This window comes from Sparus aurata, chromosome 4, assembly GCF_900880675.1.
Source record: "Sparus aurata chromosome 4, fSpaAur1.1, whole genome shotgun sequence".
In the NCBI taxonomy this organism is placed as follows: Eukaryota; Metazoa; Chordata; class Actinopteri; order Spariformes; family Sparidae; genus Sparus; species Sparus aurata.
The window spans coordinates 6231816-6248641 of NC_044190.1; the positions used below are offsets into that span (position 1 = coordinate 6231816).

General features: G+C 41.2%; 1 protein-coding gene across 1 annotated transcript; it reads right to left on the minus strand.

Moving 5' to 3' along the window:
- Positions 1-539: 539 nt before the first annotated feature.
- Positions 540-15170, minus strand: snx1b (sorting nexin 1b). The gene is made up of 15 exons (XM_030415363.1): positions 15016-15170; positions 12562-12709; positions 9908-10041; positions 9746-9812; positions 9486-9529; positions 9220-9361; positions 9060-9138; positions 8286-8361; positions 7693-7806; positions 6990-7083; positions 6665-6870; positions 6099-6242; positions 5440-5520; positions 1815-1886; positions 540-1711 (listed from the first exon to the last, which is right to left on the minus strand). Exons 1-15 carry the CDS (start codon positions 15133-15135, stop codon positions 1661-1663), a joined length of 1572 nt encoding a protein of 523 aa, XP_030271223.1. The 5' UTR covers positions 15136-15170; the 3' UTR covers positions 540-1660.
- Between the last annotated feature and the right edge of the window lie 1656 nt (positions 15171-16826).

The following is a 16826-nucleotide window of genomic DNA, read 5'->3' on the forward strand; positions in this document are numbered from 1 at the left end:
CTGAACTTCAAAATGATTCACTTTGGAAACAACAGCAGACAAAATGATCTCAAGACCACTTCGTATCTGTTCTGGTGCTGTTGGTCATATCACATAAAAACCATCAGCAGACAGTCATGGAACTGTCAAATGTCCAAATAAATTTTGCCTCTGGGTAATTTAAAGATTTTAAAAAGGCTTCAAATCTCAGTTCATTTTCAATTTGGTCCAGAGCTGAATTCATTTTTGATTCTCCTCGATTGCTTGTGTTTCACCAGCATCTTAGGATGTGCCGACCAATGTCTGACTTATAAAAGGGTTCAGTATGTGAATCTACTATCAAAAAAAACTGTTCTGGGAGCAGATGAAGAAAAATACTGAAGTTCAGCTGCAATTTTCATCCGGTTACCCTACACTTTGTTACCGAAAGAGACAATAAATTAAATTTTCTATCCCAGAGTCATATTGGTTTATACCTCATCAGTGAATTGACCTGAAAAGTGAAATCCAATCAAACACAAAACAAGGCAAACTAACAGAAACCATGACAACAGAACCCAAAGCTTAACCAATCATATTTATTTTGTACATCTACCTGTATAGCATTTCCAGGAGAATGTGTGTGCTAATGCAAAGTGGTTACAAAAATAAAGCACATTCTTACGTAAATATGACATGACGGGAAAACTACGAGTACAAACGCTGAATAAGAAAATAAGGACCGTATCACTTGAATGTCTATGCCTCTCAGTCATTGTTAAACCAATTTATCAAAAAGAAATGTATAATCACCAATAATATCAGACAGTAGTGGTGTGATTCAATTCAAGTATTGTTGATAGTCATTTACATGGGCAGTTAATAATCTCTGCAGCACTTCCAAACGAGATCCTTTGGGCCTCAAACAAGAAATCTAAGTACTTAAATGTGTTGTAAAAGAGATGGATTAATAGAATAAAAATGATTCTAGCAAATACATCATCGTAGAAAATACCAACAAAGCAGCGATTGCATTTTCTCAGCGTGCACTCACTGAATTCTCTCATATCTGTTCTCATTCTGTAACAACTCTGACAAGCATGTAACCTTGTCAACTCTGAGTTTAATATGACCTCTATGATTTAATATTCATTGTGATACACTGTAACAATGTGCTAATACTTCAGATAAATGACCTCAGTCATCAATAGTGGTTTGTCTTTTTACAATGCATTTTAGTGCTTCAAACATTATCTGACATGCATCCATCAACATAAGCTGTTAGACACTGGAATGACTTACATATTCTCCTAATGTAAACTATAGACAATGTTATTCTAGGGCAGTACCTCAGTGTGAACACTTTTTTACCGGTTAAAGCAAGAAACATATATCCAACTGACAGACAGTGGGCTTTAAAAATACTACAGCCAGGATCATCACTGCCGGCTTCCTGCTTCATACCATCTTTAAGTCAAGAACACAAACAAGAAGTTATGCCAGAAAAAATGTTGTGTAAATGCGGCAGCTTAATATATCAAAGAACTGTACAAGATTAAGAGAATACACTATGGTTAAAAAGACAAAAGAACAAAATGGATGGAAGTTTCTTGTGTGTTTCAAAATTGTCCTCTCAGTTCCTGGTCAAGAGGTAAAGTGTTCAAAAAAGGCAGTTGGGGTCTTTAAGACTTCTCCCTCTTCATTAAGCTATCGCCTTTGCCTCGGGCAGGAACGCCTCCCAGAACTTTATAAGCTGGAACACAAATCGCGATAAAATATGTTGTTATAGTGCAGTATATCTTTAATCATTTTAACATGCGTGCTGAATGTAATTCCTGAAATAGTCGAATGATTACCCGTTGTTGAGACTGCAGCATTGCCTCCAAATACTTGATTATCTGGCTCTTGAAGTCCTTGGCTTTTTCTTTCTGAAAAGACAGAAGCGTTGTCACGTCTCCAGCTCTTTACGAGGAAGGAAAAGCAGCTGGAGGGATTTCTGGCAGACCTTCATCTATTTCCAAGGTACACTGAGAACAGGAACAACTTAACTGTGGTACCAGTATGTTTCAGCTTGTGGCCTTCATCAGGGTCATCATAACACACATTTAAAGAAGAAATATTATGCTAATTTCAAGGTTTATAATATCATCAAATAAGTTTACACGCTGTAATGCTCAAAAACATGTATCAGTTCTCTTTTACTGTCCATGCAGCAGCACTGTATTTTCCCTCTGTCTAAAAACCCTCTATTTTAGCTCCTCCCTCCTGAATAACCAGCCTCCTCGGATTGGTCAGCTCGCACATGCTTGAGCACGTGTCTCCGGTCGGCTCTGTCATGTTTTCAGCTTCCAATAAGCTTCGCTTCTTCCGTCAACATAGAGATAAAATACGCAAATGTATGACATGTTGACGCTGTGTGATGTCAAGATGTCACAAATTAAAAGAGAGACTGTTCATATGGACTTTGGGCCTCTTAACGTCTAAAGACCTTTTACATGCACACAAACCTTTAAATTAAAACCTGACAGAAAGCGGAAACAATAAAAAGCTTCTTTAAAAGGAAAATTTAAATAGGAAGAGTTTAATGGACCAAATGGTGTGATGCCACATTTGGTCTATAAACCAGTAAAAAAAAAAAGAATTTCCTTGATATAAATGAAACCAAAAAGACAGCTGGCACCATTTTCAAACTGGCACGACACCCAGCGTTTGAGTGTTGGTATTTTCCTGACTTTGAAATTTTGCTGTTCCTGTCTGTGTGGTATTTTGGTGCCCAGCTTAGCACGCATGGTGCACAGGTTGGAGTAGAGTTGCAAACAGTGGGAGTTTCATTCAAATAAGACAGCGCAGAGTGAGAATAGAGAATAGATGTCTCAGAATCACGTCTGTTTCTGCTGTTTATACATTTCTGCAGCCATCAGAAGGCAGCAGGACAGACATGTTGATAATCTGTCGACAGTGACCATTTCACACAGGTGTCTAGTGTGTTTACTGTCATCAACTCAAGTGCAAATGACACCAGGCTGCCATAAAAAAAAAACCTTCATAACCTTCATGTGCTTCAGAAGATCAGATGAAAGTTTGTGATAATTAATCACATTAAATTCAGTTTCTACTGAAACATGAGCACTTTTGACTTGTTCTAGTTATTTATTTTTTTTGTAATTTATTTTTAATTGGTGTTCGTCATCAAGGCAGACATGCCTCTTCACGAAGTGTATTTCAAATATCATATGCATTATTCATATATTCATGTTTGCCACAATTCTCAGTCTTTTTGTTTGTGTATATACACATAACAAACAAACAAACAGAGAAAAGAAAAGTCTTCAAATCTCTGGTCTTGCGCTGGTCTTTCTTTTCTAATGAGTGTTTCTCTTTTAGGGTTTCAAAACTGAGCAGTGTCCTTTCTTTCATTACATTACATATGGCTGTTATTCCTTTAGCTGTCCAGTCCTTGAATCTAGTATCCAATTGATTGGGTGTAAAGTCTGAGTCGTATGTGCACCATTTAAGGATTGCCATATCTCCCTCTAGTTTATATTCTTTTATAATAGTTTTCCATGTTTTAAGAGTAAATTTAACCCATGGGTTATTAAAATTTTTTTGTGTGACTGTAGATTATTATTGGCTAGGATTGCTTGTATTGGAATGGAAGATACCCTGTCCTCAATGCCTTTCCATTGAGCAATATATGATGGGTTACACCAGCATGTCATAGCTCTCATCGCAAAATAATAATCTCTAAAAGAAGGTAGGCCCGATGCCCCTTTTTCTTTGACTAACTGTAGAGTTTTGAGACGAACCCTGGGTCTCTTCACCTTGCCATATATATCTTGATAGCATTTTGTCCCATTCATCAAATTGTTTTTGGGTGAGTGCTATTGGTAGGGTCTGGAATAGATACAACAGTCTGGGTAATATGTTAATTTTAATAGATTCAACTCTTGAGCTAAAACTAAGGAAAGGAATTAAGTTCCACCTTGCTATGTCCTCCTTGATTTTTTTTTGTAGAGTAGTTGCAATCTGATAATTTTGCAAGGTCTTTTGGTATATTAATGCACAGATACTTGAAGGACTCTGTTTGCCATCTCAAGGGGTACCTGCTTGTAATTTCACCCGTTGGGTTCTAATTGTATGAAAGGAGCTCGGTTTTACTTATGTTAATTTTGTATCCAGGGGCGGCTGTGGCTCAGTGGGTAGAGCTGAGGACTAGTGACCGGAAGGTCACTGGTTCAAATCCCTGGCTCCCCTGGGCGGGACTGAGCTACAAGCCGAAGCATCCTTGAGCAAGATGCTGAACCCCAACACTGCTCCTGATGTGCAGTTGGCACCTTCGTGGCAGCCACTGCCATCAGTAAGGGCCCTGCGATGAGCTGGCGTCTCATCCAGGGAGTACCCTGGCCTTCGCCCATAGAGCCACTGGATTTGGCCCCAGTATCCCCGCTCCACCTTGAAAAAGGTGGTATAAAAGCGGTAACATCACCCGCGACCCGCATGGATAAAGCGGAAGAAAACGAACGAACGAACAAATTTTGTATCCTGATAGTTGACCATATTGTTCAAATGACTGCATCAATTTAGGCATACAGTAGACAAAATGTTGTCTGCATAACATGCAAATGTGTGCTCTCTCCCTTTAATAGTGATTCCCCTGATATCTTTGTTTTGTCTGCTGTATTGGGCGAATGGTTCCAAATATAATGCGAAGAGTAGCGGTGACCATGCACATCCCTGTCTCAACCCTCTCTCTAGGGTAAAACTATTAGATAAATATCCATTGATTTTAATCCTGGCAGTGGGATTGTCATACAGTGCCTGTATGGTTTTAATAATTGTGTCATGTAGACCAAATCTATGTAGAACTCCATAGAGGAAATCAACGGAATCAAAAGCCTTTTCAGCATCCACACTTACCACTTTTGCCTCAATATGATTTCTTTCTATACGATCCATAATGTGTAACATCCTTCGTATATTGTCTTGAGTTTGCCGTTGTTGTATAAAACCTGTCTGATCATTATGTATCAGTTTGGGTAGGAACTCCTCTAATCGTTTGGCCATGATGGAGGTAAATAATCTATAATCTACGTTGAGGACGGATATTGGTCTAAATGACCCACATTCCATTCTATCTTTGCCTTCTTTTGGTATTGCTGATATTATTGCCCCTTTCCAGCTGGGAGGCGTTTGTGCCTTTTTTAAAGCCCAGTTTAGTGTGTGGAGTAAAACTGTTGTTAATTCTTTCTTAAATTCCCTATACCATTCTGCTGTATAACCATCTGATCCTGGTGACTTGCTTAATTTAAGCCTTCTAATTGAGGCTGTTAGTTCACCGTCATTTATATGAGCAGTCAGCACTCTGATTTTATCCTCATTTAAAGTAGGTAAATCTAGGGAATTTAAGAAAGTGTCGATTTGAGCTATGTTTCCCCCTGGGACTTTTGACGACTTGTTCTAGTTATAAATAAATATACATACCTCAAACCGGAGCACCTCTTTACGTACAGTCATTCCAATTCGGTCGAAATCTCTCTCGTACTGAGTCACCCTCGACTCCCACTGAGGACACACAGAAGCAGGATTAAAAAAAGGATAACCCCAAACAGTCTTCTAAACAGTGAACAAAAACACATCGGCTGCTTCTAAAGGGATTACAGACACCTGTTACACAGGATGTCCTCGTGTAAAACAGACGTGGCTCTGACGGGTTTCTGCTGACTTAGTTCTGAGACATCAGCAGAAGAATTTGGTGAAATCACAAAAGAAACAGTTTTATTTAAACACTACACTGATGGAACAGCTACATCAGTGTACCGATACTTGATCTTTCTAGATTCTAGATTGGCTGCCCCAAAAATATTTAATTTAGCAACATAGTAAACAAAGAAGTAGCAAATCAGCACTTTTGAGAAGCTGATATCAGCAAGAAAAAATATTTTTTGCTTCTGAAATAGCTGAAAAAGATCATTAAAATTGTTGCTTGTTGTTTTTTGCAGTGAAGGTTTGGCTGTTAACAATATAACACCCAATATATAAAATATCACAATCTTAATATTTGACGAGCAGTCAATACTCAACTCCAGTAACGACCTCTGAGCTGTGTGGTCAGTGTGTGTGTGTGTGTGTGTGTGTGTTACCTCAGTGATGTCTTCTTTGGCCTGCTGCAGTTTGTCAGGCTTGTTGGCCCACAGCAGCTTGGCCTCGGCCTCTCTCTTCTTCTGGAGTGTGCTCTGAGCCTCTTGCCATCGCTGCCACGCTCGCATGCGCTGGTCAAAACAGCCCTGTGGACGTCCACATAGATCACAGTAGTGACACAACACCTGATCAGTCCATGTACCAAACAGAGAACAGGTGCAACCGACACCTTTCTGCAACCGAGCTTTGTTTCTTTATTTTAGTCCTGATATCAGGAACAAGCTTTCTGCTTCTGAAGAATCTTTACTTCTTTTTACTGTTTAGAAAGCTGCAAACATCAGCTGATTAATCCATTATGATGGAAAGTTTGCACCCTAAACTGATAATCCAGAAGCTGGAACCAGAAAATGTTTGACATTTTTGCTTGGAAAAATTTCATCAATCAAGTTTTTGACATTCTAGAGAGTTATCAATTTAAAGTGAAAATAATCAACAGCTTAATCACTAATGAAAATCATCTTCAGTTACAGCCTTACTGATATCTACCATTGTGCAGCTGCTAGCATACCCGCATAGCGCCCAGCAGGCGGATGTAGTCGGCCAGCATCTCCTCAAAGATGAAGAAGTCACTGGCTGCCTGCTCCTGATGCAGCTGCTCCATCTTATCCTCCACCTCTGCCAGCTGGGACAGGGCCCGGGACAGGGCTGTGTTGTCCTCAGAGTTACCCAACATGGCCATACTTTTGGCAAATACTGCCGTGTTCCCACACAGCTCTGGTGTAAGTGGAGGAAACAAAAAACTTATTCAGTGTACTTTTTTCACCCTAAAATAACAATTTGATATAAAAAACTGGGTGGACAAAGACAAGTGAGGAAAGTCAGATATAGCTTACCCTTCCTGTGATTGACCAGGGAGTCGACCACGGCATGAAGCTTCCTCAGCTGCTGCTCCTCGTTCTCCACCTCCTGGAACTTGTCCTCAAACCACTGAGACACGCAGCACAAACAGAACAGTATCAGAACAATTACTCAACCAAACAACCTCATCATATCTTGAATATAAGGCAACACATTATAATAACCCATATATTTAGTTTGTTTCAGTTTAAACTATAACACGTATATTGCATTTAGTTCTCTGATTCGAAACAATTATATAATTCAGTAAAGATATCAATCAGCCTGTCCTACTTACTATAAATAACTAAATATTTACTAAAAATGTAGAGATTAAAAAATAAATCAGGATATATCAAAATCATTTTCTTCTCAATGGTCCATTTCTGTTCAAATCTCCCACAGTTCTACTTCTAAACACTGATTGTATTAATGTTTACCGTTTACTGTCCAAATCAGGTGTGTTTCATTCCAACCAAGCAAGAACACACCTGGTTTGGATCAGGTGTGTTCTTGCTTGGTTGGAATGAAAACCCGCAGCCACATGGCCCTTTACTGGATCAGTTTGACACCACTGGTTTAAATGGTCTGGTGCCTACACTGATCTCTCAGGTTTTATCCAACCATTGATTTTTCCATGTCAGAATTATAAAATGTGTTTCTATATACAGGCCACATGTGCAACAGTGGTTTCCTTACAGTGTCAGACTCATTCATCTTGATGGTCATCTTGTTGACAGCATCTGATGCCTTATTGATCATTTTGAGGAAGCCAGCTCCACTCAGTGCCTGTGTGTTCACTGCTCTGGGTAGCTGAAAACACACACAGTTCAAAAGTCAGCGCGTGTTATTTTGGCAGTAAGAATCTAACATTTGCTCATCATAAACAAAATTAAAAATTATTAGCTTTCTGCCACTAGAAAATAGTTTCTTCAATGGACAAGTTTTTCGCTTTAACGTATCACTCTGAAGTTAGTGCCGGTTGCAGAATGTAATGGCTACACAATGATGATGCCAACTGTGCTTTTATTGATTCTCTATAAACTTCAAAGTGAAATTTCACAGAAAACGAAGGCTGACTGGTTCTGCTCAGACTGGCAGCCTGGCACCATTTCTGTCTGCTTTCATGTCTCCATTATAGAAAACATGTATGAATGTTTTGTCCTCCACCAAACATCTTGTTTTTTCGATGTTGCTGGTAACTGTTACTCTGAGTAAAGCTGAAACGATCCAGTTGTCCACTTGGAAACTCCAGGGGGGAATGTTGTCTGTGTCCACTGTAGAATACTCACATCTTCTCTCTCCAAGAACTCACGGACGTCAGGATCTTGTAGTAACAAAGGATGAGCCACTATTCTCTGAAGATACCTACAAAAACCATGGAGGCAGAAAGATGAGAGTAAGAAGTTAAATCAACATAAAACACACACGGACCTGGGTAGAAATATACTGATAAAAGACCTTAAAAGGACTGTAAAAGCACCTGCACTTAAATTAGTGCATTTTATTTCTTTTATTTTCCATCTGTTCTAATCCAAGTCAGATCTGTAGTCCCATGGTCATTGTGTGTTATGGTTAGTTTGTCTTAGGCCACACAGAGCTCTCATTTAGAGAGGACTGTTGACTGAAGCAGTATGAGCACCACTGCCTACAAATAACTGTGATAACTATTCAGAAATAGACACAATCTCACTGATAGTTTTGTTTCCTCCTGTTGGTATTACGGAGGCATCAGCAACAAACTGAGACAGTTTCAAAAACAATAAAAAGAACTCTTTGTAGTACATTTAAACATTTATTGTAGTTATTCATTTTGACACTTGTGTTTTGCATTGTGTCTTCTTGTTTTCACTTCTCCTTAGTCTGGGCTTCCTTCTGTTGGACTGTTTAGTATTTATGCTACTTTAATGTCTTCCTGAAAGTCCGATATTGCTTTGTCTGTCAAAGCACTTTGTAAACTCTATTAACAGAAATAAAACAAAAAAAAATGTAAAACAGGCTCAGTATAATTAAAACTATTACTATGATCTTGTGACGAATGATTACTGAGGTGTACAGATCCTTGCCTCTCCAGAGCTGCTCTTCTTCTCTCCACAAACTCAACAGATGATGGGTCGTCCATTCCCACCTTCACTTTGGTCATTCCTGTTGATGCACATGACAGTCACAGAGGGCAAACAACAACTCAGACTTAAAAACGTGGAAACGAAAGATGTGGGCACCAACCTACAACACTTTTCTCAGGTGGTGGTGGAATGATGCAGCCCAGGAGCGACTGCTTGACGGACAGCTTCTCATAGAGACCCAGGAAGTCACTATAACGCCTCCTCGCAGTGAAGGCTTTACTCCTGAACATGGGCAGGGACGTCTGGAAGTGGATACATGGACACTAATGAGGCACTAACAATAGTGAAGATTTAGGCATATCAGCAGGTTTAGGAGCCGGGTAAAAGTACATCAAATATATGTATCAACACAAGCTTTATACAGACCCTGGTGGAAACTTTGTAGGCCACATATGCATTCATGCCATCTCCTAGGAGGACAGGAACAAAACAAAAGTTTAGAATTAATAAGGTTTTAGTCTGAAATGAATGTGACAGTGTATTTAAAGAATTTAGGTTGCAACCACAATACTTACCTGTCTGAAGTTTTAATTATCTTGCCATTTACGAAATAAAAACCTTTTACTGAACAGGAAATTACAGAGCTGTATCATAGTTTTAACATACGTATGAAAAAAGAGACTGACCGACTTTCTCTGGGTTGGTGACGGCAACATCCACATCAAAACTGTCCTTGGCCTCGTCCTCCTCCAACTGCAAATAAAAACAAGAACACACCTCTAAATATCTGAATATTACAAAAGCATTCCAGGCGTGCAATTAATTGATCGATTTAGTGTGGCCTGTACCTGCTCCAAGGAGGTGGGCTGCATGGCTGCAGGGCCCTTAGTGAAGGAGGAGGCAGGACGGGGGCCAGAGGAGGTGGGAAGCTCCTTCCTATCAGAGCTGCCGGGCTTGTCTGGGCTCGGCTCCACATTTGCCTCTGGGGAAAGAGAAGATTTTTGATTAATGTATGACACTCAGTATCCAAAGATACGAGGAAACACAAATGACAAATATCAGACAGGATCCCTCACCATGTCACTGAACAGCACCACACCTGGTTCATCCACAACACTAACTAGTGCTCCAGTGATTATAACCTCACTGCAGAAAAACTACAGTTTACATGACCAATGCATTTTGATTTATTATTGATAAAGGACGTGTAATAACTCATTACAGATTTCAGCTTTTCTCAGTTTGATCTTTGAGAGCTGACAAAAGTCAGGGTCTGGGAAAGTTAGCTTTTTTCAGTATTTACTGATGTTTTATGAACTAAAAAACCAACAATTATTACTGGTGATACTGCATATGTGGAACCAAGTAGTATAAAGCTTTTTGTGGATCCAGAGGCAGCTGCATGCAATCTAATAAAGTGCCTCCAGTGATGTCATGTGATGGCTAAGTTGCATTGTGGGTAATGCAGGTGCTAGGTTGTGATAAGCAGTCCACTGATCTATCACGGCACATCTACAACACCAATACCCTTATTGTTCCACTCCCTTACGAAAACCTGTACTACTGTCTTCCAACATGTACTGAAGAATATACAGCCATGGACGAAAGTATTGGCACCCCTGGAACCTTTCCAGAAAATGCACCATTTCTCCCAGAAAAATGTTGCAATTACAAATGTTTTGGTATACACATGTTCATTTCATCTAAGTGCATTGGGACAACACAAAAAAGAACAAGAAAAAGCCAAATTTGACATCATTTTACACAAAACTCCAAAAATCGACTGGACAAAATCATTGGCACCCTATTAAAACTGTAAATAATTTCATTTCAAGTATGTGATCTTCGTTTAAAACTTACCTGTGGCAAGTAACAGGTGCTGGCAATATGGAAATCGAAACATAAGCCAGTTAGAGTGTATAAACATTGACTCAACCTTTGTGTTGTGTGCCTGTGTGTGCCACACCAAGCATGGAGAAGAGAAAGAAAGAGTGGAGAATTGTCTAAGGACAAAACTGTGGAAAAATATCAACAATCACAAGGTGACCAGTCAATCTCCAGTGATCTTAAAGTTCCTTTGTCAACTGTGCGCAATATAATCAAGAAGTTTATAACCCATGGAACTGTTGCAAATCTGCCTGGATGTGGACGGAAGAGAAAAATTGATGAAAGAATGCAAAGCAGGATAGTTCGAATGGTGGATAAACAACCTCAGTCAATTTCCACACAAATTCAGGCTGTTCTGCAGACTCAGGGTGCAACGGTGTCAGCTCGAACCACGTCGTCACCTGAATGAGATGAAGCGCTATGGCAGGAGACCAAGGAGAACCCCACTTCTGACACAGAGACATAAAAAAGCCAGACTGCAGTTTGCAAGAACATACCTGAGTAAGCCTCAATCCTTCTGGGAGAATGTTTTGTGGACAGATGAGACTAAGGTAGAGCTTTTTAGCAAAGCACGTCATTCTACTGTTTACAGAAAATGGAATGAGGCCTACAAAGAAAAGAACACAATACCTACAGTTAAATATGATGGAGGTTCAAAGATGTTTTGGGGTTGTTTTGCTGCCTCTGGCACTGGGTGCATTGATTGTGTGCAAGGAATCATGAAATCTGGAGACTATCAAAAGATTTTGGCCCGTAATGTAGGGCCTAATGTCAGAAAGCTGAGTCTGCGTCAGAAGTCATGGGTGTTCCAGCAGGACAATGACCCAGAACATACCTCAAAAAGCACACAGAAATGGTTGGAAACAAAGCGCTGGAAAATTCTGAAGTGGCCAGCAATGAGTCCGGATTTAAATCCCATAGAACACCTATGGAAAGATCTCAAAATTGCTGTTGCAAGAAGGCACTCTTCAAATTTGAGAGACCTGGAGCAGTTTGCAAAACAAGAGTGATCCAAAATTCCAGTTGAGAGGTGTAGGAAACTTGTTGATGGTTATAGGAAGCGATTGGTTTCAGTTATTTTCTCCAAAGGGTGTGCAACCAGATATTAAGTTGAGGGTGGACAAGTTGAGGATTTTGTCAGACCCAATTTTTGAGTTTTGTGTAAAATGATGTCAAATTTGGCTTTTTTCTTCTGCTTTTTTGTGTTGTCCCAATGCACTTAAAGGAAATAAACGTGTGTATACAAAAACATTTGTAATTGCAACACTTTTCTGGGAGAAATGGTGCATTTTCTGGAAAAGTTCCAGGGGTGCCAATACTTTCGTACATGACTGTGCATAAAGACATTCTCAATTTAAGTATAAGTACCTCAGACTTGTACAGTACTTGAGGAAATATACTCAGCTAAATTCCAGCATGATTATGCCTCATGACCCATAAAATGAAGTGTAAAATCAGTGGAATGTGCTTTTATTATCTGCACACATAAATACCAGCATGATGACCATGACCAAAATAAAGAGAAGCATCTCAGCAGACTTTTCTCCTGTACAGTCACATTAACACTTGTTGGGATCAAATGAAGAGAAACATTTAATAAAACATATCTCCTGACCAGCAAACAGGTCGTTGTCATCATCAGAATGAACTCCGTTGGATTTGGCCAGAGTGCTGCTGGCCTCCTCCTCACCGAACAGATCTGGAGCCTCTTCACTGGCACGATCGGGCTGAGAAACTCCTCGGCTCACCGCCACAGGGTCACTCTGCAGACAGGAAGGACACAACACGTAGATTAATTAACAGAGAGAGATAAACACACAGACAGGGAGGACACAACACATGCAGGGAGGACACAACACAGACAGGGAGGACACACACTGACAGGGAGGACACAACACGCAGATGAACACACTGACAGGGAGGACACAGACAGGACACACACAGACAGGGAGGACACAACACGCAGATGAACACACTGACAGGGAGGACACAGACAGGACACACACAGACAGGGAGGACACAACACACACAGACAGGGAGGACACAACACGTAGACTAACACAGACAGGGAGGACACAACACTTAGATGAACACAGACAGGGAGGACACAAAACAGACAGGGAGGACACACACTGACAGGGAGGACACAACACGTAGACTAACACAGACAGGGAGGACACAACACTTAGATGAACACAGACAGGGAGGACACAACACAGACAGGGAGGACACACACTGACAGGGAGGACACAACACGCAGATGAACACACTGACAGGGAGGACACAACACGTAGACTAACACAGACAGGGAGGACACACACTGACAGGGAGGACACAACACGCAGATGAAACACACTGACAGGGAGGACACAACACAGACAGGACACACAGACAGGGAGGACACAACACGTAGATGAACACAGACAGGAAGGACACAACACAGACAGGGAGGGCACAACACGTAGATGAACACGGAGACAGTGAGGACACAACACGTAGACTAACACAGACAGGAAGGACACAACACACAGATGAACACAGACAGGAAGGACACACACAGACAGGGAGGACACAACACAGACAGGGAGGACACAATATTTAGATGAACACACAGACAGGGAGGACACAACACGCAGATGAACACACTGACAGGGAGGACACAACACGCAGATGAACACACTGACAGGGAGGACACAACACGCAGATGAACACTCTGACAGGGAGGACACAGATAGACAGGGAGGACACAACACGCAGATGAACACACAGACAGGGGGGACACAGACAGACAGGGAGGTCACAACACGCAGATGAACACACAGACAGGGGGGACACAGACAGACAGGGAGGTCACAACACGTAGACTAACACAGACAGGGAGGACACATCACGTAGATAAACACAGACAGGGAGGACACAACACAGACAGGGAGGAGACAATATGTAGATGAACACAGACAGGGAGGACACAACACACAGATGAACACAGGCAGGGAGGACACAGACAGACAGGGAGGACACAACATTCAGATGAACACAGACAAGGAGGACACAACACACAGATGAACACAGGCAGGGAGGACACAGACAGACAGGGAGGACACAACATTCAGATGAACACAGACAGGAAGGACACAACACAGACAAGGAGGACACAGCATGCAGATGAACACAGACAGGGAGGACACAACACAGACAGGGAGGACACAATATGTAGATGAACACAGACAGGAAGGACACAACACAGACAAGGAGGACACAGCACGCAGATGAACACAGACAGGGAGGACACAACACAGACAAGGAGGACACAACACGCAGATGAACACAGACAGGGAGGACACAACACAGACAAGGAGGACACAACACGCAGATGAACACAGACAGGGAGGACACAACACAGACAGGGAGGACACAATATGTAGATGAACACAGACAGGAAGGACACAACACAGACAAGGAGGACACAGCACGCAGATGAACACAGACAGGGAGGACACAACACAGACAAGGAGGACACAACACGCAGATGAACACAGACAGGGAGGACACAGACAGACAGGGAGGACACAACATTCAGATGAACACAGACAGACACGATGGAGGACAGCAGGCGTCGCGAGCTCTCTCCTCTCAGGACCGTTATGACGTTGTAACAGTCACAGAGCAGCCGGTTCGGTCCGGGCGGTCCTGTGAGGTCGACACGAGCGACTCTGCACTTAAATTCATCACAATAGTCACAAACACAGGCGGTTCACTCAGAGATCGAACCGGAGCAGCTTTAAATGATCGATAAGGCAGCAGAGCAGGCCGACACAACAGAATGTGGAGTTTATCGATGTACGAGTCAAAAGTGTTTTTTTGAGCGCTTCAAACTAACTTCGTCTAAGTTTATGAATGAGTTCTGTCGCTTTTGTATGAAACCCAGGAACATGTCTCGCCTCTCCGTCACTGGCCCAGTGATCTGAATGCAGGTCAGAGAGATAAAGAGCAGACTGATGACTGCTTCATGTCGAGAAGATTAACCCGCCAGTAACTTCATAACCACGCGAGTCGGCGGTGAACGTACGTTACTGACGAAGATGTCCTCTCCCTCGTCACTGTCTCCGTCTGCCATGTCAGACAGTCCGGCTCCGGGCTCCTCTGTGGCAGGGAAAGGAGGGGGATTCCGATCTGAGCTGGCCGCCATTATTCCGTGTTGTGAGAGAGTCTGACGTAGGCGGAAGTACACAGAGCGAGGAGAGTGGAAGCTAACGGCGGCAGCGACCCCTGCTGGTGGCCGCGCGATGGTACTGGTGACAGTATACACCATTATTGATATACCTCACTTAACAAAGGCAGTCAGAAGCATAGACATATACACAGGTAGATACACATATAACTTATTTTTCATAATGCTAACATACTGTAATATTTACACTTCTCTTAGCATAAAATTCTTAATTTAAACTTTATTGCAGACTTATGCTCCGGACAAAAGACAAGACGTTCCATAAGATAAATGACGTACAAACTCAGAATAGAGATCATAGTTTAAAAATGACTTACATTACACAGAGCCAGCTGTACCAGTGTCTCCACACCTCTGGACTGGACGTGTGTAGTGCTGAACCTTATGTTTGATAAAACCACGATGGTTTCATTTTCAGACACATCGAAGCGACAAATAAATGGATACAAAGTATTTCTTAAAACAGCTTGGAAAGTTCTGACTTCTGCAGCAAACTAACATTGAACTATTCCATCTAGGTCTCTTAAATAATATTCCCCAGGCATCATTATAAACTGCTTGGGGTCTCCCTTTGCTTTTCTGTACTTTGACCACAAGCAGGGCCGGAGCTGCCCCTGAGGCCCCTGAGGCCCCTGAGGCCATGTCCTCTATAGTGATATCTTATACATATATATTTGGTAAGGCTTTATAATATCTATCACATCATTAAAATAAACAATTATATATGATTAATTTATTTACACTATTTCACTGATGACAAGCAATTGCGCTTCGTAAAGTTGCAGTTGATGTTCATAATAATAAATACTGTGTGGTTCATTTGTAAACATTATTTGGATGAGTTGCAGCTGATGTTTGTAACCTTCATCATGATCCATTCATCATCTTAATAAATGTTTTATGAACCATATTATTGTTTCTTAACCGGGGGCAGGACCTCAGTATTTCTCAACTCCTGTTCAGACCTACTCAGTTGTGTTCACATTGTTTATGTTCTTTCTTATATTCATACATCTCAAGTCACTTTAGTCAAGTAAGCTGTTTTCCTCTGTTTGCTTCTGTAGAACTACACCCATTTGTACAGTAAAGAAGAGTGTTGAGTTTGTGTGTCCTGACCGATAACTAACCCCTCATATTAGGAAATCTAATAATGTAAATCCCCATCAGTCCCAAATGTGTTTTTTATTTCTTGTTGCTACAGTTGAATGTTTGAACTTCACTGTGTAGACTAACGTACGTGCAGAGTTTTACACTAGAAGGCTGTTTTTTTTTCACATTCATGACTGAAAGTGAACAGTAATCACTGAAAATCAGATTTTTCAAGCCTGGTTCAAAATTCAACATACACAAGTGTGGTATGGAAACCGAAAGCCTCCAGTGCACACAGCCTAAGACAGGACTTCACATATATTCATGTATGTTCATAGATTGTGGAATTCTAATGAAGTAGAAAAGCATTTTTGAGAATTTTAATGTGGTAAATATAATTTCTTTTGCAGAAAAAACAGACACAGATTATTTTTCCAAGCCAATTATTTGTACATGTCCAACTACATGACTCGAGGGAAACTTTCAGAAACATTACTGCCTCAGTGAAGCTTTTAATGTTGAATTTAAAAGTGAAGCTATAGCTTTTTAATTTGTTCTTA

Bases quoted from the DNA above. Each gene is read 5' to 3' on its own strand.
- snx1b (XM_030415363.1), bottom strand. From the start codon at position 15,135: ATGGCGGCCAGCTCAGATCGGAATCCCCCTCCTTTCCCTGCCACAGAG. The intron at 6,243-6,664 runs GTATGCTAGCAG...GGACGTCCACAG, and splicing joins GCCTGCTGGGCGCTATGCGG to GGCTGTTTTGACCAGCGCAT. The intron at 1,712-1,814 runs GTAATCATTCGA...TTTGTGTTCCAG, and splicing joins TGCTGCAGTCTCAACAACGG to CTTATAAAGTTCTGGGAGGC.